Here is a 27,748-nt window from a genome sequence, read left to right as displayed (position 1 = left end):
GAGGCAGCAGAAGAGCAGACCCGGCGCGTCCCCAGAAGCTCACCACTGGCCACCCGGCGGACCCGGAAAGTTGGCACGCGCCGCCTCCCGCCCCCCGCCCCCTGTCCCCGCCTCCCTCCGGGCACTCACCGCGGGGTCTGACCCCGACCTGCGCGGCCGCTCTGCCATCGCCCGGCGCTCGCTGACACCGGAGCTCCCTCGGTGTTATCTGCTGGGCGGCGCGGGGCGCGCGGGCAACTTACGAGGCATCTGGCTAAAAATACAGCCGCCTCCCACCCCCCTCCGCGCACGCCTGCTCCGGCGCCCCGACCCTACGCGCGCCGCTAACGCCACCGGGTCATTTTCACTCCATTATCGCGCCAGGCGGGAAAAAGCCACGATCCTCTCCCCGCCCCCCACCCCCCAACCGGGGGCAGGCCCCGCCGCCGAGCCCCGCAGGCCACAGAGCTGCAGGCGCGCCCGCTGAAGCCGGGCACATGTGGCCAATGCGACCGAAGAGCTCCAAGCTGCACAGCGCTCTCGTTCTCGCCCTGTCTCGGCCGCCAGGGAGCCCGCAGCAGGCCAGCGTGAGCTCAGCAGAGTCTGTTTGTGCCTCGTGGATAATTTGTAGATTTCCAACTCTTCCATCACATCCAGAGGCTGTGCCAGAGCCCCAGTGAATGAAGCTGAGGAGTTAGGAACAGGCAGGCGTGTTAATGTTACTACTGCCTCCCTTTCTCCTCCCTGAGGTGGCCTGGTTGAAATGCCACTTCTGGCTGTAGACCTGGAGGAAGTACCCTGGTTTCTGCTCTGGGAAGGTATCCACCTTTTCCTGGGGTGGAGTGTGTGGGGGCTCATTTCAGGCACAGATATCAAAAGCATGTCAGAAGCTGGTGTAGTGTTGGGGTGATACCAACGACTGTTCTAAGCAAGGCCAACTCTGACTGATGGGAATGGTCAGAGACCAAGCAACATGATGCAGGCGCTTGCTCTCTTCAAATGACAGTCGATGCCACGCAAACGCGCTTTTACCAACCCTGCTGTCGGACCTTGTATCTTGTGTGAGGAGTGAGAATGCAGGACAACTGTAAACTAACAGACATCATCTCGCTCTGTCCTCAGTCACCTGTGAGCTGAATGGACAATGCTGAGCTAAGAGAATCATGGTGTGGGCCAAGCACACCACCAGTAAACTGAAGGCCCAAGTTAAAGGAATCAAGATCCTTCCATGAATAGCTGTCAAAATTCACAAGGAAACAGCCGTGCTTGGAAAATGGCTCAGTGGATAAAGCCCGAAGTAAAACCATGACGACCAGAGTTTAGACCCCCGCCCCCAGCCCCAAGAACACAAACAAATGCCAGACAGACATGGTGGCCTCATGTAATCTTAGCACTTGAGATACATAGTCAGGGGATGCCCAGAGGAAGCTGGCTAGCCACACTCTCTGGAATTAGTTGGCAAGCTCTGTGAGAAACTCTACCTCAGTCAATAAAGTCAGGGAAGACACCTGACCTTGGTCCTCCACACACATGGGTTTCCACAGCAAGCATAAACACATATATGTGTATCCACGTACAAACACATATATGTGTATCCATGTACAAACACATACGTATACATGACACACACACAAAATAAGAGTGTGGTGCCAGGAGGACTGAGGTAGATATACATGACCAGAAGACCATGGCAAAGTCTAAAGTGTTCATCGAAGAAATGGTATAAATCAGTGAGAGCTGTCCAACCAAAAGGTATCCAGATGAAGCCAGCTCTATCTGAAGTTAGAGATATCTCAGCTCTCCAGGACCCCAGCACCACTGGAGGCTGGATATGAAGACAGACACGTTCTACAAGACTTTGGGAAGTGCCTATCCTGCGATGCCAAGGTGCAGCTGTAGTGTCTCTTCCCTTCTTCCCCATTGGTGAAATACAGGACGGGCTTAGATTTCTTGCCTGTGTGCCTGTTAAAACTGCCCCCTACCTTTACTCAGAGCCTCTGCACAGAGTGTCAATTAATAAGTCATGGTTACCGGAACAGCCCTGATTGCAGCCCAGCAGAGCATCCCAGGGGATGACAAGCTCCTCTTCCAACATTAATATTTAGAGAGAGAAAGCGCCCCACTCAAATGGAAGATAAATAATGTGTTTTGTTTTTTAACCTCCAAAATGCCATGTGACTTGCAGAAAGAACTGACAGGCTATTTTCAAGCTATTTGAAGTGTGACTAACTTATTAGGATCTGTCTACTTAAAATGCACAATTTGGTGAGTTCTGACATCAGCACACCTCTAGGATACCAACACCATAATTAAAGTAAGGAACGGACAGATCAACTCCAACGTTTCCTGGGTCCCCTCGGTATTCAGTCTCTGCCTCCTGCCTGCTGATCTACATTCTTTATCTTTAGTTTAGACATCCTAGCAGATATGTGGTAGTATTTCACTGTAGTTTTAATTTGTATTTAATAACCAGTAACATCTTTTCAGGTGCACATCTGCCACCCATGTATCTTTTTTTTAGCAAAGCATCTGTGTGTGTGTGTGTGTGCATATATACATATATATGCATATATATTTGCTCATTTTAAACTGAATTGTTTCTCTTACTTAAATTCTTTCTGTGTGTCTCTGTCTGTCTTTCTGTCTCTTGCTCTCTGTCTCTCTGTCTCTCTCTGTGTGTGTGTATGTGTGTGTGTGTGTGTGTGTGTGTGTGTGTGTGTGCACATGTGAATTGTGCTACGAATCAAACCTAGTGTCCTTAACCAAGCATGGCAGCCTGACCCCACAAGTGAATAAGCATCCACTGTTGAAATGACTGAATCGTTGTGTTCCGCACTCCTTATTCTTACTCTATATGACTGGAACAGTGCTGGGCTAATTTTCAAGGCTGACATTATAGTCCGTTTCACTCATCATCAGGATTCTCTGTGTCATGGGGTGAGAAGGGTGCAGAAAGGATCCGGCTGGACAGAACATTCCAGCTGCAAGGGGAGAGACAATTCAGCTCACAATTCATAGTGTGTCTCCATCAGGGCTACTTCACCATAGCAGAAGAAGCTTGTTTGTCACAGAAGTGACAGTGGGAGCTGGTAGCCTTCCAAGCTTCCCTCTGAGCACTGGGGACTCAGCCGCTGTTGCCCTATACAAGGAACTTTCCCCACTACCCACCATTGTTACTACACTCTTAGACCACAAATATCGTTCTTTCTCATCTCCTATGTTTATACTACATCAAGATGCTACACTTTCCAGAGCTCATTCCTACTGTGCCCAGAATACCTGCTCACAACATCCGTGGGAATCTTCCTAGCCCACAGCCCAGCATTGGCGGGCTGAGATAGGCAGGAGCGGCTGGCAAAGAGACCCCAGGCTCCTCCTTCTATCCCATACTTTCACAGGCTCTGCAGTGTCCCTGAGCTTGCCAAATTCCTTCCAGACTTTCTGCAGCTCCCTCACCTTATCAACATAAGGAAGTGCTGGGGTCCCAGCTGTGGAACTGAGTCACTTGAAATTATGTCAGGAGTCTACGTGGGAGGAGAAGAAATGAGCCGGGTTTCCGTAGCACACATCTCTCCTCTCAGCACTCAGGAGCCAGGGGTTGGAAGTTAGTGAATTCCAGGCATTCTACAGTGTGAGACCTTGTCTCAGTAGGGGCTTGGGAGAGGGGCTTGATAAAGTGGGAAGTTCCCGGGTGATGGGAACTTTGGACATTTATAGACTGTGCCTGACCTCCCCAACACAAAAGGGGCTTTTCATTGTCTAGCTGTTCTTAAACTTGGAAGAACACTTTCTTTTTCTCTTTCTTTTTCTTTTCTCTCTTTTCTGTTTTCTTTTCTTTTTAAGTTCTCAGCTCATCACACCTCCAGGACCCCAGGACCAGGGTGGGCTTTATTACTACTCTGGTATGTAAGATGGCTCTCCCATAAGCATGACTTCAGAGCCATGAGCTGGGGGAAAGGCAGAGCCCAGGTGCCTTAGGTCTTTACTATGGTTGCCTCCCTGCTATAACTTTCCCAATGAAACAAGACTCGGAACTCTCTTAATGTCAACAGAAAGCCTGCTTTCCTGGGTGGTGTAACGCCCTCTCTGTGAGCAAGGCTGAGCTGTGATGTTCCCATGAGAACGGCTGCGTTTCTCAACACTGCCTTCCACATCAGAGAAACAAACCAATTTTGCCTGTCTATGGGTTTTGTGGGTGGTGTGAAGATGCCCAGCACACCCTGATATATGGCAGATACCCAATCAGTAAGAGCTGACCTATCTTTTCTCTATCTTCTCCCCAACTGAGGTTTTGTTTAGACCTTTCCCCCAGAGGTCTGGAGTGTCTCTGATCTACCCTAGACAAACTGAGGCCTAAAAGAGGACCATGCCCCCCCAAGGGTCTCCAGATCTCTGAGCTTTTCAGACCCTGTCTTCCATTTGGCATTTTCTACACAGACAGTTCTCAAGATGCAGCTACACAGACGTGGTACCTCCAGCCATGTCTGAAGGCTCCTTGTAGCATCCTTCTGACCATCCACCAGAACACTGTTGCCCTGGTCCCTTCTCTATCACCTCTGCCCATCACCCATGCAGGGAGTCACCCTGGCTCTCAAGGACTCTGGGCACCATTGATAAGGGCGTGCCTGAGGTACTCCACCCTTTACTGAGAAAGGCAAGAGGTTTATCACCCTCAGGAACCATGAGTGGACCACCCAATGGAGTGTGTGAGGCACCAGGAGTGTCCCTGTGGGGAGAATGCTATTCCTCCCCTATGTAACTGCCGTCACCACTCTCCTCGCCAAGAAACTAGGAAGGATCTTTCTAAAATGTTTCAGAAAACATTGCCTGATTTGTCCTGTTGAGAGGCTGAGGGAGGGTTCAGTGACATAGTCTGTACTCAGGAATGTATGAGCCCCTCAGGAAAATAAATAGGTAAACAAACGTTACATTGAGCTGCATAAGAAACACAGCACCACTACCTAACACCCATGTGGCGCCTTCTGAACATATTCACATAAGAATAACAGAGAGGACAGAGAAACCCTGGTTGTTCCTCTTTAACCATCTGAGGTAAGCTCCCAGGAGCGAATTGGGTAACCCTGGGCACCCAGCCTCCCTGAGTGAACTGATGGCAAGTGTAGGGACTATTTAGGGAGGTGACCAGGGCTGGGTATCAGGTCCCACAGCATTGGCACGGGTGTCTGTCATGTTCCTTTTAAGAGAGTTGGATACCTTGGAAGTCTATTTTTAAACTCTTAAGAAAAAAAAAACGTCGCATGGATTCCATGGGGGCCCTTGGCAAACTAGAAACAATTACAGTGGGGGCAGGGGTGGCAGAGCGTGACTGAATCTAGGACTTTCTCCTTGCATACACATGGAGGTCTCCTTATTCCTGGGATCAGATACTAGCACAGGCTAGGCGACTGTTTGGCACAGCCTCGATGGAATTTGAGTCTGAATGAGCCTGTTAGTCAGAAGCAGTGACTATGCTGGCTCCTGCTTTTCAGTCCTGAGCTTTGGTTTTGTTTTGTTTTGTTTTGTTTTGTTTTGTTTTGTTTTGTTTTGTTTTGTTTTTGATACCTCTAAGTCCTATTGTGAAAAAAAAATCCATGTTTTTATATACCTGTCAAATATCATACATTCTGGAACACCTGCCCCTTCTGGCATTGCAGAGACTCCAACCAAGAATTTTCCAGGAGCACACAAACCAAGTGTGACCTCCCTTACGGCCACTGTGCTCAGTGCCTGGGAAGCCCAGTCCTTAGGCTGCAGAGGAGAAGCCAGGGGATTGGACCAAGTAGCAAGTCTGCAGGAGACAGAATTATTTTCCCAGTATTGAGCCATAAACAGGGTCCAGTGTCACCGTGGCTCATCAAAATGCCAGACGAGGAGCACAGACTGTTTTCTGTACAAAAGCAGATCGGAACTTTAATGTCCCTTTCTCTTTTTTGGGAGGAGAGGGAACTAGAATTCCCAAAGAAGGACATGCCTTGAGCTAGTAAATATTTTCCCTGGGGCCACCGGGGCGAAGAAGGGGTAAGGTCGCCTTACAGACCTACACACTTTGGAACTCCTAGGGTCCAGCACCTTCCTCGAGATGAGCAGGACCAAACTGAGACCCAGATCAACCAAAGGAGAGCTTCTGCCAAGCTTGGCCAAAACAACAGATGTGAGTCTTAGCATTGTGCTGCCACACGCCAGAGACACTGTACACAGGAGCCGAGCCAGAATCTCAATGAATTTAATCCTTTCCCATTTAAAAATGAGCCATATCTGTGACAAACAAACCACTCTCCTTGAGGCTGGTAGGCTAAGCAGCTCAATGCTGTGTGAGTTGTTATGGTGCCTGTCAGGACATCCTCAGAACCGCTGTTTCCTAACGTGGAGACGCGGTACCTGCTTCCCATCCAAGAGCTCTGGGTCATTCATCCAGAAAGAACCGAATCCCGATCTACACCTCTCTGGCTTTTCCCACTGTCTCTGTAAGATACATGGCCAAGTCCAGGCCCACAGGAGGATTTTGTTTCTCAACTGTCAAGACAGTGAATCGCTCAGTTCTTCCATAGCCCCCACCTCCTCGTTAAGGCAGAGAAGATATGGGGATGGTAGGGGGTGTGTCATTCCTTGAAAGGTTTTGGATATGAGGGCTTGCACAATCACCCAGGCTGTCCTTGAGCTCACAGTCACCATCCTATCCCAACCTCCAGTGTGCTTTAACTTCTATCTCTCCCTCTCCTCCTCCTCACCCTCTCTCTGTCTCTGTCTCTCTGTCTGTCTCTGTCTCTGTCTCTGTCTCTGTCTCTCTCTCTCTCTCTCTCTCTCTCTCACACACACACACACACACACACACACACACACACACACCCTTGCCTGGTCATGACTACAATTCTAAGAGCACCCCGGTCTTTGAGGGCAGTGGGCCATGCTATGGAGCTCTGCTTGTCTTCTGCGGGCAGAGCTGGCTCTGTGTATAGCTGAGGCTCAGCACAAATGGCTGACAGGAAACCCAACGGTAGGAGAATGAAATGCTCTTGGAGCCATGTGTGAGCTGCTTGGCCAGGGTGGTTCCATTTACTAACTCGTCTCTGGTGCTTCTAAACATTAGAGACAATTTCTCTACAGCCTCTGACTGTAGGGAAAACACAGACACTGGGGAAACTGCGACACTACACTCACGGTCACCACACTGACATGGAATCTTTCTTAAGGTGTTAAAAAGACTTGGCTGCTGTGGTTCTTGAAGAATGCCTAAGGATGCTCACACAGCTCTACTGGAATGCTCACCTAGGGCAAGTCAGGGCTCTGCCCTTCCTTAGAAACGCAAATCTGCCCTATAGGGACAGTCGTGTGGATCAGTCAGAGCCAACCAGTGACCCACTTAGGCCTCTCCCATACCAGAAGAAGTCCTCTTTAAGAAGCAAGAGATGGCAAATGGCTCACTGCCAGGCCCAGCAATTGCTGCCTACAGCTGCCAGGAGGGGCCTGGGCCCTGAAATTTGCCATTAGGAAAGGGGCCCTGAGGACCACTGGCCAACGATAACTCCCCTTAGTGATGAGGAAATGTAGATAAAGGAGCAGGAAGAGGAAAGCTTTGAAAATAATAGCTGAAGTGTATGAGCCAGCCACTGTTCAAAGCACTTAGGATGTCACAACACATTTAATCCTCTGCCTCTCCCGGGTGTCTACTATTATTACCTTCCCCCATTCTATATAACCCACGGCAGAGACACCTTAAGGAACTTGCTCCCAAATCACCCAGGGGTGACTCGGGGGTCTGGGTTTGGCCCTTTCAGAGGGGCTGAAGATATTATTAGATAAGGGGACAAAAATGAATTTCGGGATTTTACAGGAGGAACTGCTAAAGTATCATCATTGAGAAGTCTCCTTAGTCATACAAGACCCCAGGCACTGATCTTTACCCATTCGAAGTGGACTCTTTATGTCATGGTCCACAGAAAGTAGGCTCCCAGGATTTGGTGACACAGAGGATGTCCTTTTCAAGAACAGTGGGAAAACAGCAACAGTGAACTTGCTCTAACCTTGTCTGCTCTCGCTGAGCTTGCTGGAGTTAAATACTGATGGCAATCCTTGCTTTAGCCACACTGTCCCAGTCAAGGAGGAAGGTAGTCTCCAAGGCAGTGCTAAGCCTTTCCGGCGGGTCCCGTGTCCTCAGACTGGAACCATTGCTTACTGGTCTCACTGTTGTTACAACACACCGGGCAAAGGCAATTTAAGAAAGGAAGGGTTTGTTCTAGTTTATAGCTGTCAGAGATGTGTCTCAGCATGGCAGGGCAAGCACAGTGCTGAGAGGAGAAGGGGACAGTTAGTCGCATCTCTCCTACAGTCAAGGAGCAGAGAGTGACAAAGGTTTATCTCCTTTTCTCTTCATGTATTCCAGAGTCCCATCCCATGGGCCTGTAGTGGGTGGGGCTCCCCACTTTAGTTTCTAGATAATCTAGATAATCTAACTACCTAACCTAGATAATCCCCATGGGTACGATGGGTACGCCTGGAGGCCAACCTGACCTGGATCATTCATTGCAGGGTAATCCCTAAAGATTACCCTCTAGGTGACTTATATTCCATCACATCATCAGTCTAGATTAACCATCACATATGATGACCAAAGTGACCGAGTATCCAACAAGGTAGATCAATTTCCTTCCACACTTCTGGCTACACGGTGACTTCTGAGGTTTCTTCTCTCTGCCCAGCACCAAAGCATTGTAAAGTACAGCTCAGGTTAAGCTACCGTATGGTTGGTCCAGCTCAGACCACCATATCTCTGCCCTATTTTTTTTCACTGCCAAGGCATGGAGAGCAGGCGCCACACATAATATTTTATATGGGTCTCATCATTCTTAATAATTACATGGAGACCATTACCTTCCTTTTAATTTTTGTGTGTATTCTGGCTGGCTCCTCTTTTAACTACCTTTTAGCTCAGTGCTAATGTCTCCCTTTTTATAGTTACTCAAATAAAAAGGCGAACACTTGGCTACAGCGAACATCACTCCACCCTGCTCCCCTGCAGAAGGCTGCCTCCCACAGTGGGAGATGCCCCCTCCCCCAAGGTCCATCCAGACACCTCTAACCAACACAACAACAAAGCAAGTCTGGATGCTCTCTCCCACTCCAAACACTGTCTTTAGCCAGTGTCAGGAATGGGTAACCTCTTTTGGAGCTGGGAGATCACAGAGATTCCCCAAACCTTACAGACTTCTGCCATGCTTTTGGTTAACCGCACCCCCCCCAAGGAAACTTTAATGGTAAGACCCTATAGCTAAAGACACTGAATCTCTGGGTCACAGAACTTGGAGAGATCAAGGAAGCTTCACCCCTACTGGCTACTGGCTAGCTTTGATAGTGCTAGAGGGAGCTCTATGCATGCTGCTAGAGGAGAAAGATGGGGCCAAGAAGCTAGGGCTAGATGGGTCATAGGCTCTAGGAGAAAACCCAGTCCTCTAGTCTAGAAAGGGGTTAGACAGGTTATAGGCTCTAGGGGAACACCCCAGTGCCTATTCTGCATAAACACACCGGTTGGTCCTCATTGGAGAAGCTGCTTTTTTCTGTTGATGCCGATTAAGGGCAGAGACCCCCGACTAGTTAAGGTGCAGAGACTGAGAGACTGCAGAATGCTCAGCCCTAAGTGGGGCATCTGCATCACAACCTTTCTTCCTAAGGCTCAGGGATGATTGCGAAAGAGCGGGCAGAACGGCTGTGGATGAGAAGAAGGAAACTGGGATGTATATATATATATATATATATATATATATATATATATATAATAGGGCAGTTGTACATGTGAACTCATGCCAGTTGTGGTGACATCCACAAGACCTGTGCATGTTAGAGCCAGGCAAAAGAAAGAAGCTGCAGTTTGTGGATTGGAAATCAGCAGGTAGAGCCAAGTCTATAGCGCGTGCACGAAGAATGTCCAGTATCCTAAAGATGTGGGCATCCGGGCTGTGGGTGACTAAGAAACTCAGAAACCCCGAGAAGCAAAGATAAGAAGCCAGGGCATCTGGCTGGGGTCAAGCTGGAAGACCGTCTCAGGAGAGTCTATTCTGTTGGCCGTTTGGCATGCTCGGTGGCACTGTGTCAGAACACTTCCAGTGTGCTCCCCATGGACAGTGCCAGCAGTCTTCAGGTCCCCTCTGGGGACTGACCTGAGCACAGCCAACCCGAAAACAGACCAAGTTCACCTCTTCTAGATTTTCTAAACCAACATCCTCTAATCATTTCCTCTTCTACTCCAACCGAATTCATAAATAGGCCAGCACGTCTCAAAGGCCTGTGGGAGTTTTCTGCATTAACCTGAGTGACTCAGGAGAGAGCATCCACTCTCTTTCCTCCCCCTCACGGATGAGGCATCTCCCTTGCTGGAGGGAGGGTAGGGCTTAGTGGATCCCTGGTGGGCGTCACCGTGGGTGATGAGGTAATGGTTTTCCTGAGTCTGAGGCTCCTCAAAGGAGCTCTCTCCTCCCGGGAGTTGCTTGTTCATGTCCTCGGAGGGATGTGTGTGGCTTGTTAGTGTGGCCCTACAATTTTAGATTATGGGTCAAAGGTTGACTGGAGGGTGTAAGGCTCAGTTGCTTAGGAGAGTGGCGAAATGAAGGGAGAGACAGGAACAGGAGTGGGGGTGGGGGCTGGGACACTGAAGGCCAGGGGTGGGTCTAGGGCGGGGAGCAGGGTATGAAGGCAGAGATAGAGGTGGGGTTGATGGTTGGGTCTAGGAAGTACAGTGAGAAGAGTAGAAAACTGCCAGCCTCACTGTTCCTTCTGTAGGCAAGTGTGCTCAGACTTCACTAACAGAATTACTTAGAGGGCATACACGCAGATGCTCGCTTATGCAAACTCTCATCGTCTTTACTACGGTCTCCCTTCGGAAGGCTGCAACAAGAAGGGGCTCTGCTGGAGAAGAAGGCAAGCTTCTCTGAGGCTGGGACATCCCAACCCCCATGGCACCAGTCCCCTACCAGGTCCTTTAATCTCTCTTCCTCTCAAGTTCTACCAGAGACCTGGCAAATCCCAGGAGTCTTGACTGGGAGCCTCTTGTGTCAACTGTGTCATGACTCTAAGCGGTATTTCTCTAATACTGTGTGAACCCACCCCCCTGGCCCAGCAGAACTGTGCACCCAGGCAACTTGGCCCCACACCGCAGGGTGTCAGGTGCCATGGAAGAGGTCTCTGCAGGCCCTCAAGGCTCACGATACCCAAGCTCAAGTCCACTCTCCTCCCAACAGATGCTCAAGTTGTGCAACAAGTCGCTGGGCCATACCATCCTCAATTTCCACCTCCAAAAATCGAGATCTCATGTCCTAGTGGGACCATTATGTAGAATTGACTCAACCCTGTATCCAGCAAGCATGTCCATTGAATATCCGTGACCCCACCCGAGACCTAGGTAGTCTATAATTTTGGGAGGGATGGAGGAGAACCATCTCAGGTGAACTTGTCTACACATTTAGCTGGAAGATCTATTACATCAAGTTTTTTTTAATATCATCTTATCCTCTAATCACCTACACAAATCTGAGTAGCCAAAACACAAATCTAGATCCCAAAGTAAAGAATTCTACCATCTTCAGCTTTTAAAATTTGGTGTTTCATTGTCTTGATCATTAGACCCCAGCTAATTAAAAACAAAACAAAAGCTATGCAGGTCTCTATCTTTACCTGTACCAAAGTAGTCCAGGCATTTCTAAAATATCCACACTGGGAAGCCATCTTTTCTCATCTCGAGTTCATTTCACCTGACTGAAAGATTCCCCCATGTCCACAGAGAGCTATTAAACCATCCATGTGTGAACTACTGAAGCCCTGCTGGCTCAGGAAGAGAAAGAAATAAGACTTTTACTAAGCCAGTTCTCCACAGAGGCAACTGCACACAGTAAGCATTGTTAGTCGGGCCATCCTGCCAGAGCTCTAGAGTTGTCTAGCCGGCAATGAACAGAAGGGGGAATGCTATGAACGTCAGTTGGGACCCACCCTCTCTCCCATGTATTGACAGTCTGGAAGCATATACCTTCCAGGGAGTAATCGCATGGTTGGAAAGTGCTCTCTCTTCCCAGAGTTGGAATCTACTCTGGCTATACTCTGGGCACACCACAGCTGAGCCTGTTCCTACTGAGACAGCATAGGGAGAGAGACTTTTCAGCCGTGTGAATCTTTTCTTCTCTCCGTGATCCTTCATAACCTTTCCCTGCATGGTTCCAGACTCTTCCCTGGCCAACTACCTGCTTGCATTCCTGCCTCTGAGACTATAGCCTTCTGTGATGGGGCCTGAAGACCACTCTGAGGCTGTGCTTCCCAAAAATATGCTCCCAGGAACACCCGCATCGACACCCACTCTGACCCAGGAGGAGGCATGCTGGAAGAGTAGCTGCAGAAACCCATGAGTTGGCTGAGCATTCTAGCCCTTCACTGGAGTCCAAAAACCATCACACCAGTGTTTCCTGATAGTGCACTCCTGCAAGCTACTCCTACTTCCTTGTTCACCCAAATTCTACTCATACTCCCAGTCTACCTGGTCCCAGAGAGCCAACAGAATAAAAAAAAATATTCCACAGTCTCCTTCATTTAGAAATGCCTTGGTTAAAGCAGAGCATCCTTACAATAAATCCCATAAGGCATTGTACATATGATTTTAATTTCTTCCTTCTGTGAGGTCCAAGGTACAGTTCCGTACCACCACAGTCCTTTTACAGGATAGATATCTGTCCCTGAGCTCACTGGCAAGGAGGAAAGGTGGGAGAAAATGATAAATCATTTCCAGGTACTTTTAGTGAATGATCAGAATCTCTATACAGCAGAAGCATTCTCTGTGCCTCCCCCACCTCTTTGTGTCTAACACTCATATGCACGTGGGAACCAACCACTTAGAGGGGCCCCGTGGTGACACTTGAGCAGATTGAGTAAGCTCACCGCAATACGGCTGCTTTGAACGTCTGTGTGCTTGTGGAGGAGTTTGGGGTTTGAGTTTTGGAAGTAGAGATAACTTCTCTACTCAGTGGCCCCAATAAAGATTTTTGGAAGGAACAGGAAAGGAGTTGACATAAAGGTCCTAAAGGCAGCTACCTTCATCCTACGTAGGGTCACAACTCCCACCCTCGGAGCCAGTACCCAGTGTTCCAACTCCTTGGAGTCACAGTGGGAAGCCACCACATGGAGGACGATCCTTGGCCAGCCCTGGCTGGCCTGCTTTTCTGGCAGTATGACCAGGAAAACTGAGTGGGATATTGGGGAAGAAGCCAAGCCCAGGGACCCCATTACAAGGGGCATTCAGCCTTGATTAAATGAGCCATAGTTCTGTGCCTCCGAGTCCTTATCTGTCAAATGCCATGATTTGTGTGGTCATATCTGTGTGGGCATAAACCACAGGCTGCCCAAGGACCAGGGGAGCCTTTTCCACTCTCACTTTGCCTTCACAAACTCAGCGTCCTTTCTGATGGATGCTTCCTGACCTCTGTCCTTCACCCCTTCTTCTCTGGAGTCCTCACCTCCCCACCTTTGAACTTCCATCTGCTGACCTCCATGCAGGTAGGTCTAGGCCATCCCCTACCCACAGCCAGAATCCTATCCTAAGTTTTTCTCTCATTAAAAAAAATATTAAATATATTCATTTGTTTGTTTAACCGTTGTAAGGATCTATGAGGGTGGCAGACATGTGTGTCAATGGTGCACATGTAGAGGCCAGAGAACAGCTTGTGTGAGTCAACGCTCTCCTTCTACCATGTAGGCTCCGGGGATCAGACTCACGTCATCAGGTCTGGTGGAAACCACCGTTTTATCTGGTCAGCCCCCTTTCCTCCCAGTTTTTGACACAATGCAATTACGAATCCTGGACTAACCTTAAACTTTTAGCAGTCCTCCTGCATCAGCCTCCAGAGTGTTGGGGTGACAGCATTGCTATAACTATCATAAGATCTGGCTTTCTGTTTGCCGGGGACCCTCTATTGCTCACTGTTGCTCTGACATCATTCAAACCCCCGGAAGAGCCAGGTTAGGGCCCTTGTGGGTCCCATGCTTCCTTTAAGCTCTTCTTTCTGGGCTTTGAGCTGCTCTGACATGCTAGGATTCAGAGTCTTGCTCCTTTAGTTCCCCTTCCCCTCACTCTCCAGTGCCAACATCAAATCTGCCCTTACAGCCAATTCGGGGCAACTCTCTTCTCTGACTTCCCACAGCTTCCACACACCCCCCCCCTTGCAAAAATCCCCTCTTCTGAAACTCCCAAGATGGCCGCATCTGATCTCTGGACCTCTGCCTTTGGGTGGCTGCCTTAGCTCTACTGGAAGCTCTCTATGTTTTGGGAGCCTCCATTGCAGGCCACTTCAAAGCTGCTGTACCTCTCCATGGGCCTTCTCTATCCCAGAATGCTTGAAAATTGCTTATCAGTCAGAAAAGGCCACTGAGGACTTCGAGTGAGGAACGGGGCCAAGGACTCGGGGCTGTTATGGAAGCCTGGGTGAGTGTCAGGAAGGGAAATCCAAGGAAATCCCTGCGTGCTGCCCCGGAGCCCTGAATGGACTGCGTGGAAAGGAAGCTTACTAAAATGGGGTGTTCTGAAGGCAGGCCTTCCACCCCCACCTACATCAGCTGTCAGTAATGGCTGGGAGCCCAGTGCTGTTAAACAAACAAACAAACAAACAATTATCTCCAATAAACAAAGCCAAGACATGAGCCACAACTTAAGGCTCGCCCAGGCACTGCTCACTGTGCAAACATCCTGTCTATTAAAATGCTGGTGACCAAGTTCCTGGTGCCCAAACCTCAAATGAGTGAAGCAGAGAGCAGGACTCAGCTCTATTGGCTTAAATCCTCAAGTCCCCACTAAATGTCACCCCGTGCCTGACACACCCAGTGCAATCTGCTAACACGGCTCAGTGCCTAACACCGGGTACTGCCGTGGGAGTCAGTGGCAGGTGCCCAGGTCTATGCTTCATGTGCAAAAAACCCAAGAACACTGAAAGTGAAGTGAGTGTTCAAAACTGAAGCAAACAATCCCAATGGATAGTGGAAATCCAGCCTCTATCCTCCATTCTTCACCCCATCAGGGCCGCTTTCACAAAACCGGACAAAGACTGGAGCCCTGGCAGAAGGCTAGCTTTATGGGAGTGTCCACACAGAATTAAAGCGGCACAGGGCAAGCTTTCCTTAATGAATCGACACATTTTTCAAACTCTCCATCTACATGCATGCAGAGAGGTCTTTCAGTTTAAAAACTGCAAGTATTGATTTAGCGCAAGAGATCCTGAACAGGAAGGAACCTGCTGCTGGGCGGCGCCAGAAGGGACCAGAGGTGGACAAGCAGTTATACCAGCAAAAGAAGCGAGGTTGTAGACAGTAAGTCCCATGCTGAGGGAATGAGTATTGTTTAAGGACAACAGCCATGTCACAGAGACACCTTGACACTTTGGGAGTGGCAAAGACTTCCTTGGGTGTGGCTCAGATGGATGGAAAAGCCGTCCTGGAGTCCTAGTGTAAATGCTGATAGTCTGTGCAGAAAAAGACCACCGTACCCCCACCCCCATGTGTACAGTCTGAAGACTACTGCCCTGTAGAAGCGGTTCTTACTGAGATCAAACAAACCAGCCTCCTGGCTCAGCTGTGTATAGCAACTCTGCCTCTTGGTTTGCTGTATATTACAACCCTGCCTCCTGGTTCTGCTGTGTGTAACAATCCTGCCCCCTTGTTGAGCTGTTTATAACCACTCTCCTCCTGGTTCAGCTGTATATGACAACCCTGCCTCCTGGTTTAGCTGTATGCAATAGCCGGTCTTCCTGTTCAACTGTATGTAATAAAATGCACTGTTGTTTGGGGGACCCACAGCCCAGATCACATGATCATGCTTAGCTGTGCATCCACGTTTGTCTTTTTCTCATTGTCGCTCCATCCCTGGTCAGGGTTCCAGGACCTGAGCCATGCAAAGACATAGCACAGGTTGAAGGCGCAGCTGGCCTAGTTTGTTGCAGTCAAGCCTAGTTTGTTGGTGATTCTGTTGAAAGCTTAAGGGAGCTGGACTGCCAGCTCCGAGCTAACTGATAACCCTGCATGGCAATTTGCTCACATTTGACAATGAAAAGACCAACGGCCATTGTTTCTCCCATTCTGTGCCTCTTCGGGTCCAGCTCAGAAGGTAGCCTGGCAATACTGACTGTGATGTGTTTAACCCCAGCCCCTAAACTGACTATGTAATAAGGAACCTGGAATACGTGACACAACATTGATGTCTGGGAAGAGAACTTGCATTAGTGTATGGAATCCAACAGAACCTAGCATCAGACATCCATGAGAGACAGGCATCTCCCAAGCATCAGCCGCAGCACAGCTTGTCTAGTTAAGGCTGAGCTGAAGGAGGCAGACAGATAAAGGGTAACCCAGAAAAGGTTACACAACACACCCACCAGCATGTCCTCTCTTGCTCGTCTGCCCAGCGACGGGGACCTTTCTACAGTGCTCCTGCCCATGCGTGTCACCATAACCCCAGACTCTGTCAGCGTAGCATCCCAGGTAGCCTCCATGCAATGGGCCAGCACCAACTCCTGGCAGCAAGATTCATTTTTCTATCCCTGCTTTGTTGAATCAGCAATTCATACCAAACCCAATGCCCTTGGGTATAGGCCTGAAGGACTGCCTAGCCTTACCAGTCTTGATGACAGAGTCAAGGTCATTTCCCCTCCTGCTTCTCTGATTGCCATTTACCAGGAGATGTTGAATCCATTGATCAGAGACTACAGATGAGCAAGAATATGAAAGAACTGCAGAGCCTGGGGCTTCCTATTTCTTGCTGTTGACATACTGATGTAAACACAGACACAAGTGAGTTCCACTAGCATTAAGTCACACTCAGACCTAAGCCCTCTCTCCTACTGTGCCTCAAAAAAAAAAAAAATCAAGCTGTGGGATGGTCCCAGACCCAAGGCCCTCGTGCGAGCAGAGAGCCAGCATTCACCTTATCCCATTACCCTCCCTGTCTGTAGGAACAATCTGTTTTGTTCTTTGTCTCACATATGTGTGGCCATTGCTAATATTAAATGAGTTAGTGTTTTTTTAACCATACTGCATTGGTCCTCAGTATGATCACCCTTCAGGACTTCAGCCATCCTCACCCAGACACTGGCACTACTGTCCTCTCTGGTGTTTACTCTCGTGGTCCTTCATCCCTTGCCAAAGTGAGCTTCCTGAAGCACAGAACAGATCCTGACACTGCCCTACCCCAAATCCTTGCTGGCCTGCTGAATGCCCACAGAGAAGCTCGGGAATGTGAGGTGTGGCCTCTGATTATCTCTTCGTCCTCCTCTCTACTTCCTACCCCCTATCTGTCCCCCCAGCACCTCACAGCCAGCTCCATGAGGTGCCTCTACAAACCCCACAAGTCCATGCTGCCTGCCTTCTATGGAACCCCACTGTTTCTCCAAGCCTAGTCTGAGCTCTCCCCTTCCTGGATTTGCTGGTGACCTCCCTAGCCCCACAGAATCAACTCCTACTACACTAGATCTAGTCTACTAATGCAAGCTTTCCACTTGTTAGGGATCCAGGCCTCGCTAACTGATGCTTCTAACTTGATACAATTCCATGAGCTTGAATTAAAGGCATGGTGAAAGTAGGAAGAACTCTTAAGTTTTCCCAAAAGTTCTTAAAATGATGCAAGTTATTGATGCAAGGGGCCTTTGAGACCAAATATAAAACAACATACTCAACATTTCCTGGAATATATGGCACTGTTCTCATACACACATCCTTCCTAAGTTTCCTAGGGCAATCAGTGTGTCCTGCGGTTAACAGGTAAGGACCAAAGGGTGAGAGAATGGGGATTTCTTGTCTAAGAGTAATATTTAGAAAGTAGCCGATCAAAGAAAGATTCAAAGCAAGGAGTTCTGGCTGCAGAGCCCATGAGTGGAGCCATCTGTTGACTGGGGGCCTGCACCTCATAGCCAGGGCACGGAGACTGCCAAGAGACACACACATAAAAGAACAGTTTTCAGCATGCCCAAGATGTAAGTGACGAAGACACGGCCCCTGAACACTGGTCTGGAAACTGAAAAGGCTGACCAAGTTGTACCCTGCATGGGTCAAGGCCAGTGGTTAGCTGCTCAGCCCTGGCTCTTCCTGTGTAAAGTGAGAGTAACAGTACTGTCTTACAGAGCGGCCTCCATGTCCCATTAAGATGCAGGAATAGACAGGTATGGAAGTACATGTCTATGATTCGAGATCTTCAGAGACTGAGGCAGGAGGATTACCATGAATTTGAGGCTAACCTAAGCTACATTGAGAGGCCTTGTCTAAAATGTATGCAAGATTATAGAAGGCACAGTGCTTGCTATTTGTAAAACTACAGTCAAGCATGGTGGTGCATCTGTATCTGGGAAGCTAGGGTGGGAAGATCCTTATAAGCCCAAGGCCAGCCTATATAATATAGTGAGTTCCAAGCCAAATCTGCCCAGGATGTACGGGGAGGAGGAGGAGGAGGAGGAGGAGGAGGAGGAGGAGGAGGAGGAGGAGGAGGAGGAGGAGGAGGAGGAAGAAGAAGAAGAAGAAGAAGAAGAAGAAGAAGAAGAAGAAGAAGAAGAAGAAGAAGAAGAAGAAGAAGCAGCAGCAGCAGCAGCAGCAGCAGCTGTAGCAGAGGGGTTGGAGGAAGAAGAGGAGGAGGAGGAAGAAGAGGAGGAAAAGGAAACAAAAAAGGAAGCAAAAGCAAAGCAAAACTAACTACATTATTTCCACACCCAGAATTTGAAAGGCCAGAGTTGGGACAGCAAGCCCAGCGAGTTCCTGGGCTGCTCCGTGGCTACCAAGACACGTGCATGAGACTTTCAGAAGTCATGCAAGATCTCACTGACCTCAGCCTCCACTTCAACATCCCCCATCAATTCACACATTCTGTATCGTGATAGTCTCAACTGCTGGGATCGAATATTGAGATGCAAGGATTCCCAGAAGAGACTCTCATGCCCAGGGCCACCATCCCTTTTGCTCTCCATCTACCGTCTGCCCCGAATGCCTCCACTGTTCGCCTCTACCTTATCTCCTAAAACTTCCACCCAGAACTAGTTCCTTGTGGCGTACAAGTCAATATTCTATCCAAAAAGCTGGCATGTATGACATCAATAGGAGACTTTTAGAGACAGCTTAGGGAAAAGCCTTCCGTGGCTGGTCCCTCGGACTCAGTGGCAGACGTGGCCAAAGTGGTCTTCTGGCACCTTCAGATCACACCGGGAAATCAATGCTGGATGCTACACAGGCATCCTATGAAGAGTTCCTGCCACTTTGAAGGAAAAAAAAAAAAAGAGTGAGAGTTCCCACTCAAAACAGCAGCGAGCAGCAGGCAGAGCTACTACCCAGCCTTTGCCCATTGTCTGTAAATCATCAGTTGCCAAGCCTCCACAGAACACAGGAGCAGGGCTTTTAAAGCATCTAGCTTCCTGAAGGATGTAGAGGATAGATGCTCCCTCTTCCAAAATAGTGCTTTGCATCCTACTGTGGGAGAAGACAAGGCCAGTGTCACCCCAGGGAGGGGCCTGAGACATTTGCCACCACCTTCTACAGCAAGGAGAAACCAGGAACCTTCTCCAGAAAGACAGTGAGCCAGGGGAGATGAGAATGGTGGTGGGGCTGTTTGCTTGTTCAACTTTTCGCTCATCTCTACTAGAACAAATTTGTCTGGAGGTACCACGCTGCCTCCGTTCCTGGATCCCTCCCACCCAACTTCATGGGTTGGTCAGGGTCATTACTACCAGGATGGCTTCCTTCCTGTGTGGGTGTAGGAAATTCAGCACCCACAGCAAGCTAGGAGGGATGGTGGTGACCAAGGGTACACAGGACTCAGGGATGAAAGCAATTCTTCCTCTAACAAGATCTTCAACCATCGTCATTGCCTGTCCAAGAGCGGCACCCCAAACTTGTCCAAAGCAGGATGAGCAGGCTACAGTCCAGGTCAGGGGCGCCTGGACTCCAAGCCTCAGGCACTGGGCCTTTAAGCTGTGACCACCTACTTCTGCTCAGGCCTGCCTGGAGATTTATTTTCCAAACTAACAGCCAGATGGATCCTGACAGTCAGTGCTCACAACCTGAGTTAGTAAAGGAGAGACGGGGAGGCTCACACTCATTCACTGCTTTTAAATTAACTCACTTGAAAAAAATATTTTTTCTCAGTCCCGTGTGGAGGAGCTCCTGGGATGTTGGAGGAGAGTGAGAGGAAGTGACTCAGGGATGAGTCAGTCTAGAGCGCCCTCCCCCAGCTCAGCTTGAGGGAGCAATGACACAGAGGTAAATATGCCTAAAAGTGTGGGAAAGAGAAGGGCTCTCGGGGGAGTTCCTGTGAGGTGAAATGTAAGACTCCCGAATGCAGGGTGCCTCAGGAGAGGATCCACGTGGAGGCGGGGCAGGGTCGGCTGCAGCTGCAGCCTCCCCCATCAAGTTGGTAACTGATGATCAGTCATTAGGCGATTTGCAAATGGTTCACCTATTAGTGTCACCGAGATTTATGAATGCTGACGGTGTGCCAGGTACTCAGGGCCACGGATACAAGAGGGATAAGATCCCACCACACGGGTGTGTGAGCCCCCTGAGAAGATGACCAGTGCCAGATGGCTGTGGAAATACTGGGGGTGGGCCTGAGGGAGGAGTCGAGCTGGCAGGAGTAGGTTTGGCAAAAGCCAGACCCAGACCGCTGTCTACCTCTCTTAGCACCACTGTGGCTGTGTAAAGAGTGGGGGAGGACGGAGGACGGGGTGGAGCTCAAGTATCACAGCGAGCAGTCTAGCAGGCCTAAGGTCTTGGGCTTGAGTCCCAGCAGAGAAGGAAGGACAGAAAAAGAGAAAGAAGCAAAGGAAGATGGGTGGGAAGGTAGCCCTGGAAGGGGCGGGGCCATTTGGAGGTATACCATTGCCACTTCAAAAAACAAAGCAAGACCACCAACATCAGAGAGACTTCCTCCTGTAAGCAGACACAGAGACCCACAGCCAGGCATTGTGCAGAGAGTGAGAGACCTTGGAACACTCAGCCCGATGTGGGTTGTCTCCATCAAATCCCTCCCCTCAGGGCTCAGAGAACCCCATGGAAGAGGAGGCAGAAAGAGTGTAAGAGTCAGAGGGGAGGAGGCCACCAAGAAACGGGGCTCTAAACCAGCGTCAGCAAAGCTCATGTGAACTCACAGAGACCGAGACAGCATGCGCAGCCATTGTAGGTTGTCTGCGCGACTATTATGGCTTCCAGTTTAGTGTTATCGTGGGATAACACTAAAACGTGTGCGACAGTGAGTCTGGATCTTATCCCCTTTTCTTGGGCTCTTTTCCTTGTGTTTTGTCTGATTCCAATGTGTTATTTTATATCATATCATATCATATTATATTAAATCATATATTTTAAAAGATTTATTTATTATATGTATGTACACTGTAGCTGTCTTCAGACACTCCAGAAGAGGGCATCAGATCTCATTATGGATGGTTGTGAGCTACCATGTGGTTGCTGGGATTTGAACTCAAGACCTCCGGAAGAGCAGTCAGTGCTCTTACCCTCTGAGCCATCTCTCCAGCCCATATCAAATCGTATCGTATCGTATCGTATCGTATCGCATCGTATCATATCATCACACGCCCCTAGAACTCCGTTTGTTTTCTAAGGAGAGACAGAGTGGGAGTGGAGTCAGGTGGGAGGGGAGGTGGGGAGGAACTGGGAGGAGTAGAGAGAGGGGAAACCACAATCAGGATCTATTATGTGAGACAAAAAATTGATTTTCAATAAAAGAAACAAAATGTACAGGAAAAAAATAAAATAAAATTCAAACAAGAGCAAGGCTCGGGCCCCCTCTGAGCAGCTTGGCTTTCTGATGCTGACATCCTGAGCGGTCTGGACGGCTGGCACGCCAGAACCCCAGTCTACTCTCCTCTTAGCAGCTGGGATTACAAATGACCATACTGCTAACACACTGTGTTTCCATAGTAGCTTCTGCCTCCCTCCCCATTGTGCCAACAGGAATGTTTTGCATAGTGAGCACCCACGGCCTTCCTTGTTTTCTCTGTTCATCGGGGAGACAGAAACACCACACATCATTCTGTCGGAGACTGGCCCCGAATATTCCAGAGGAAAAGCCTGAGGGACTGGGGAGATCTGACTCCTGGAGTTTGGTTTCTGAGCTGCCAGGAGGTGGCTGGCATAGGTGGAGGTAAACACTATTAACTTCAGACCCAAACTGTTGAAAATCTCTTGTCTCCCAAATCCTCATAAAGATAGGCAAAGCCCTGTGTGTTCTGCACCTGTGCCCTAGTCTCTCCTTCCTGACCTTCTGACCTGCGACCTCTGACCTCACCCTCCTCCAGCTCTTCCTACTGTTGCTGCTGGCCTCCTGGTTAGTTCTCTAACCCTGTCTACCTTAGGACCCTTGCAGGGGCTCTCCCCTCCCCCTCTCCCTCCTGAAGCAAGGCGTGGCTGTCTCCCTGGGCAGTGTCACTCAGTTCTGGAGTGCCCATGGCCCTGCAGAACTCCCTTGTCGGCTCCCCCTTCCCCACTGTCATCATTTCTTTCTCTCTTGGCGGTACTGTGGACGGGTTCTGGCCCCTTCCACACTAGGCAAGAGCACTATCCCTAGCCATGCCCCACCCCCAGGCTTTGAAGAGGTGTGAAATGTTCTCATTCACACAACATTAAACCTCCACCCCTCAGCTAGGGCGGGAATTCTCTCTCCTCTCTGCTTCTTTCCTACCACACAGGACCCTCACCTGTCACTTCCTAAGCTCTGCTGAGGGCTGCTGAACAGCCTTGAAGACAAAGGCTTTTTGTGTCTTTTACAGAATACTCTGCTAGGCTTATCTTTTTTCTGTGGTAGTGACAAAAACCCTGCCTTTCTTCCTATGTTTCACTTAGGTTAATGTAAATAATAATGAGGAGGAGGAAGAGGAGGTTGAGGAGGAGACAGCTAGTTTTGTAGAAAGACTGACAGGTCATTGTTGGAGTGAGAGATAGCTAACTTGTATTACCTATCTCCCAGAGCCATACTGGTCTCTTCTCCTTACCCTCCCCCCCTCCCCTCCCTCTCCCTCTTTTCCTTTTCCCTTTTCTTCTCCTTCTCTGTCTTCTTCATCTCCTTCTCCCTCTCTCTTTTTCACCTTCTTTCTTTCCCTTTCCCTCCTCGTCTCCCCTTTCCCTGTCTCTTTTCTAATAGACCTCTTTCCCTCAGGTGAGCAGCAGAAATTCAAAATCTACCATTTTAAGAACCTGGAAGGTGTGTCCATGAGGAACCTGACTTTTGGGAAAACAAGCAAACTGGCGGTAGCTCAAGGGTCAGGAAGGCCCACTAGAATCTCAGCCGGTTTCCTCTGTGATGCGTTGTAAACCACAATGCCTAACCCCGGAAGCAGAACTTAGACCAGCGATTCCAGAAGGAACTCGATTCCTCCGAGGCTGTGAAGAGTAAGAACTGAAATAATCCAGTCCGGACAGAGGCCACCCGCCCTGACTCAGGCCACCCGCCCTGACTCAGGCAAGTCCTTTGAGGAGTGTGAGGTTTCCTCTGCACCCCAGGGCTGCCGGGTAGTGACAGCCTTGACGCTCACCTGCTCCCATGTCTGCCCCGCGTCGCCCCCCAAGTACTCACTTTACAGAAGCCCATCTTGTTGCTCGGGACCAGGACCCTGCCGGCCGGAGGGCTGGAGGGCGGGAGAGAGGGAGAGCTGTCAGAGCAGCGGGAACAGTCTCTCCCTAGGGGACTTGCCACTGCTACCCTGCAACCAGAAAAGGCCTTATCGGGCACCAGGGTGCAGGGCGGCGCCTGCATGTGGCCCTCAGATTGGCTTTGGCGCGGAACCTGTGCTGTCCTACAAACCCTCTCAAAGGCCGGGTCTACACAGACACCGGAACTCCGTTTTTTCTATGCTTTCAATGATGTCTGTATGGTGTTTAATGGTTGATGAGTAGGGAACCGGGGCACAATTTTAATAAACTGGGCTCCAAGTCACTCTGTTCCTGGGAATTAGGGGTGAATCTCTAGAAGGAAACTGCTGAGAAGGAAAAGACTGGTTGGTGGGGAGGGAGCAGATCCGACTGGGTCGGTTTCAGGCCATTTTCTTTTCTTTTCTTCCTTCCTTCCTTCCTTCCTTCCTTCCTTCCTTCCTTCCTTCCTTCCTTCCTTCCTTCCTTTCTTTCTTTCTTTCTTTCTTTTTTTTTTAAGACAGAGTTTCTCTGTGTAGCCCTGGCTGTCCTGGAACTCACTCTATAGACCAGGCTGGCCTCGAACTCAGAAATCCGCCTGCCTCTGCCTCCCAAGTGCTGGGATTAATGGCATGCACTACCGCTGGCCAGCAGTTCCAGCAGTTCCAGCAGGAGAAGGATTTTCCCCCCAAATACATGGTCTATCCAACAGTGGGGTGAAGTGGCACCAGCCCAGAGTGTCAGACCAATGAGAACACCGCAAGCACAGCACTAGACAGCAGGTAAAGGGGGTGGTTGACCTGGAGGAACGGAGCAGAGAGGCAGTGTGGGGCACGGGGTAAGTGTCTTTGGAACCTGGGTGTGGGCTCATGGAACGGGTTGCCATTTGCTAAGGGGCTCCTGGGGTCCATTCTAAGGGGCAGCGTTGCTTGTCCTTCCCTTCCTGACAGGGGTCTCTCCAGCTTTCCTCATCACTTGACGGAGGCTGGGCCAGATCCCCTGGCAGGGCAACCATCTGGCTTCACAGTTTTGCTGCAGAACCAAACAGGCCCCGCTGCGAGGGCTCAGCTGCCGCGGAAAACGCCCTAGACAGCCACGAAATGACCTTCTACGTATTTCTACGTTTCGCAGTAGTTAGAGACCACCACCTCCCTCCCCAGTGGAGTCCCAGCCTTCTCCATGGTCCAACACTGACAAGCAGGGGAGGGCTAACCCAATTGGAGGCACTATTAGGACTAAAAATAACCAGCAGGCTCCCAGTGGCACACACCCTTAGGCTGTCATCTTCTGGAGCACTGAGCTCAAAACACTGACATTCTTCGTCCTCTCTTCCCATCTAAAACACGGAAAAGGAGCAGGCCCACTGGGCAGCGCTTCAGGCACAGTACGCCGTCTGATGGGGCGAGGCTAGCTCAGGACAGGCAGGGACGTGGCTCTGGAGAAGTAGAGTGCTGCTTGGGAGGTAGGTAGTAAGTGCTCAGTAAAGACTTCTGGGATTAATCCATGGTTGTCACTAGTAAAAAGGATAAGATCAAGGAACCGTGTCACCATCCCACAGAGAAGAGCAACATTTTCCCAGTACAGGTTTTCAGACTCATGGGGTGCTTTGAGTGACAGCACAGTCCCTCACAGATCTCTGAAGCCCAGGACTCAGGTTCCTGACATGGCTGGGAGCTGGGCCGTCTCAGAGTTAACTTCAGAACTGTCCCTCCCCTAGGAGTTTACAGCCTCTGGGGTGGGGGGAAGGCCAGCTACCCTCAGGGACAAACCAGCTGCCCAGGCTAGAGAGAGCTGGGCTGGACCACACAGCTCTCTCCCAGGAGCTGCACTGGCAGGGCTCTCCAGACCTCAGCTGCACCTAGAAGCAGCTCCCAGGTGACAATGCCTGTGCCGTCACTCCTCTGTTATGGGACAGTCCCCAGAAGCTTTCGAATTCTGCTGTATAATATCCCCTTTCTCTTATTTTCTGAGATGAAGCCTAGTGCTCGAAACTGAAGGCCCAGGTTGCCTCTGCTCCCCTGAACCCGGGGAACCCCGAGAAGGTAGGCAGTGTGGGCCTCGCCACCTCTTCATGTGCCAAGGCAGTATGGTGTCACGGCTGTGTGTGATGGGATACTGTGCCCTCTGCCCACAGGCCATCCTCAGTATCTGTAGATGAGTTCCAGGATCGGCAAACACCAAAACCTGAGGTTCTCCCATCGTTCCCATGGCAGCTGTTACACAGAACCTATGCACATTCTCCCACAAACTTAAATGACCTCACTTGGCTCACACTCGCTAATACAATGAAAACCCCATGAGGGGAGCTGCCACACTATTTTCCTATGCATATTATTTTATTGCCCTTTGCCCTAATTGTCTTCAGTTGATAGCTGCTTGAATCCAAGGGTGTGGAATCTAGGAAATGGAAGGTCAATTGTCTATTTTCACTTGTCCGTGTTTTACAAGGTCTTCCCGGAGATTTTGACAAGATTCTCTGGCTACGTCCTAACATGAAATAAAAGTATAATTTCTGTTCGTCAGAACACATTTATCTCTCAAGAGCCCGTCGAAGATGCTTGCGGTGCTTGCCTGCAGGCATCTGTAAACCAAAACACCACGCGTCATAGCTGGGGATGGCCTGGCATCCTGCCATGGAAGACACCCCCTGCACTCTTTGGGATGGCTGCTGGCTGCAGTCCATTATATAAACCACTGTGGTATGGCAGGTCCAGTGGTTCCGAATCACCCATTCTCTTACAGCCCCAATATCGTCTTTGCTCATCATGTCCAAATTCCAGAGGGATTTCTCCATTGTTTCACACACAAAAACAGATTTGAATTTCCAGTATGATATTAGAAAATAAGCAGAAGTTCTGTGGCTGCTTTTCCCTATGGAAGCAGTCCTGGGGTCAGGGGTCAGGGGTCAGGGGTCAGGGGCCTCTGTAGCATTTTCCTGCTGCTGAACCAGGTCACGTTTGTTTATAGCAATTTGTGGCACTTAGGGGATGCTTAATTTTATTATGATTCTCTCTCTCTCTCTCTCTCTCTCTCTCTCTCTCTCTCTCTCTCTGTGTGTGTGTGTGTGTGTGTGTGTGTGTGTGTGGTGTTTGTCTTCTTTATTAAAAGCAAAGTCTTTGGGGGCAGAGATTGCAAGATATTCATCACTACCCTGGGGCTTTAAACCTAATAGATGCCCAGGAACTGCTGCCGTAAGTGCATATATGCACTAAGGGATGAAAGATCTCTTCCAATAAACAATTGTTGAGAATTATAAAGGAAATGAGTTCTGTGGACATCACTAATTTCTGGTGAACCCACAGTAGCTGCCAGAACACATTGTTTCTCCCCTAATTGGACAGAAACCATCTGTTTAATAATCAATTTTTTCCAGGAATTTGGCCTCGTAAAACCTGATTTTTTAAAGAGGGAGGAATCTACCTTTCTCTTGTTGTGTTTTTACCAAATTCCCAAGAGTATCATTGTGACTGCATTTGCAGGGCCACCCAATGGCAGGGAGATGACATCACTTCTTGACATAGAACCTGTGCTCACTTGAAAATTGGGTACTCTTAGCTGATTGGGAACAAGGTAGACTTTCACAGTGCTTGAACTCCGCCCACAACCCTATGGGCTGGAGACCAAACTCCAGATAGAGACAAGCACTCTGTCACCAGGTCACACACCCAGCTCTATTAACCAAACTGTGGGAACCTCATATCCCTCCCAAAAGAAATGTCTTTGAGCGTGCATCATCAACAGATGCACATTTGCTTATTATTTACAAACCACACACAAGTATTATTGTGCCAATACGTTATGAGCACCACAAAACACATGGCAAAATGGGAAGTTTTCAAAGATGAGATATTTCAACCTAGAAAATACACATTCTGGTGTCTTCTTCTTCTTGAAGCCCTTTCCACAATCCACAGAGATGCACAGACCCCATGTTGGGGTACACAGGACTAGGGCTTACAGTAAGGTCGGCAAGCCAGTGTCCTGGAGGCCAGGAGGGCTCACAGGATGCCTAACTAGGCGGGCATCCTTCTAGGTACCTCACTAATGAGTGCTGTGGTCGCAAGGTTGAGATCCATAATTGGCGCTGATGTGCACAGCTGTGTCAGAGATGGCAGCAGAGAACAATTTGGCTGTGATCCCA

General features: G+C 49.4%; 1 protein-coding gene and 1 long non-coding RNA gene across 27 annotated transcripts in view; one reads left to right on the top strand and one right to left on the bottom strand.

The window, feature by feature from the left end:
• Window positions 1–27,748, bottom strand: part of Ank1 (ankyrin 1, erythroid) — a 175,666-nt gene that overhangs the window by 91,702 nt on the left and 56,216 nt on the right. For 13 of the 26 annotated variants that reach the window (XR_378776.4, XM_006508991.4, XM_006508992.4 and 10 more), the window contains exon 1: window positions 23,555–24,300. The exons of 4 other annotated variants lie outside the window; for them this stretch is intronic. Coding sequence is in view for 19 of the 22 variants with exons in the window: in XM_006508991.4 (XP_006509054.1) it covers window positions 23,555–23,734 (180 nt within the window). In the remaining 3 variants the exon portion in view is untranslated. Of the gene's footprint in view, window positions 1–129; window positions 542–23,554; window positions 26,562–27,748 lie in introns of those variants that run through there. 9 more of the 26 variants (NR_102385.2, NR_102386.2, NM_001277289.2 and 6 more) reach the window with 4 other exon arrangements.
• Window positions 21,723–23,919, top strand: Gm51563. Its single transcript, XR_003947520.1, has 2 exons — window positions 21,723–22,126; window positions 23,138–23,919. It is a non-coding gene; the product is annotated as a predicted gene, 51563 (long non-coding RNA).

Source organism: Mus musculus, chromosome 8 (genome assembly GCF_000001635.26).
Source record: "Mus musculus strain C57BL/6J chromosome 8, GRCm38.p6 C57BL/6J".
NCBI lineage: Eukaryota > Metazoa > Chordata > Mammalia > Rodentia > Muridae > Mus > Mus musculus.
The sequence above is the reverse complement of the archived record's forward strand: the minus strand, read 5'-3'. Positions and strand labels throughout refer to the sequence as shown.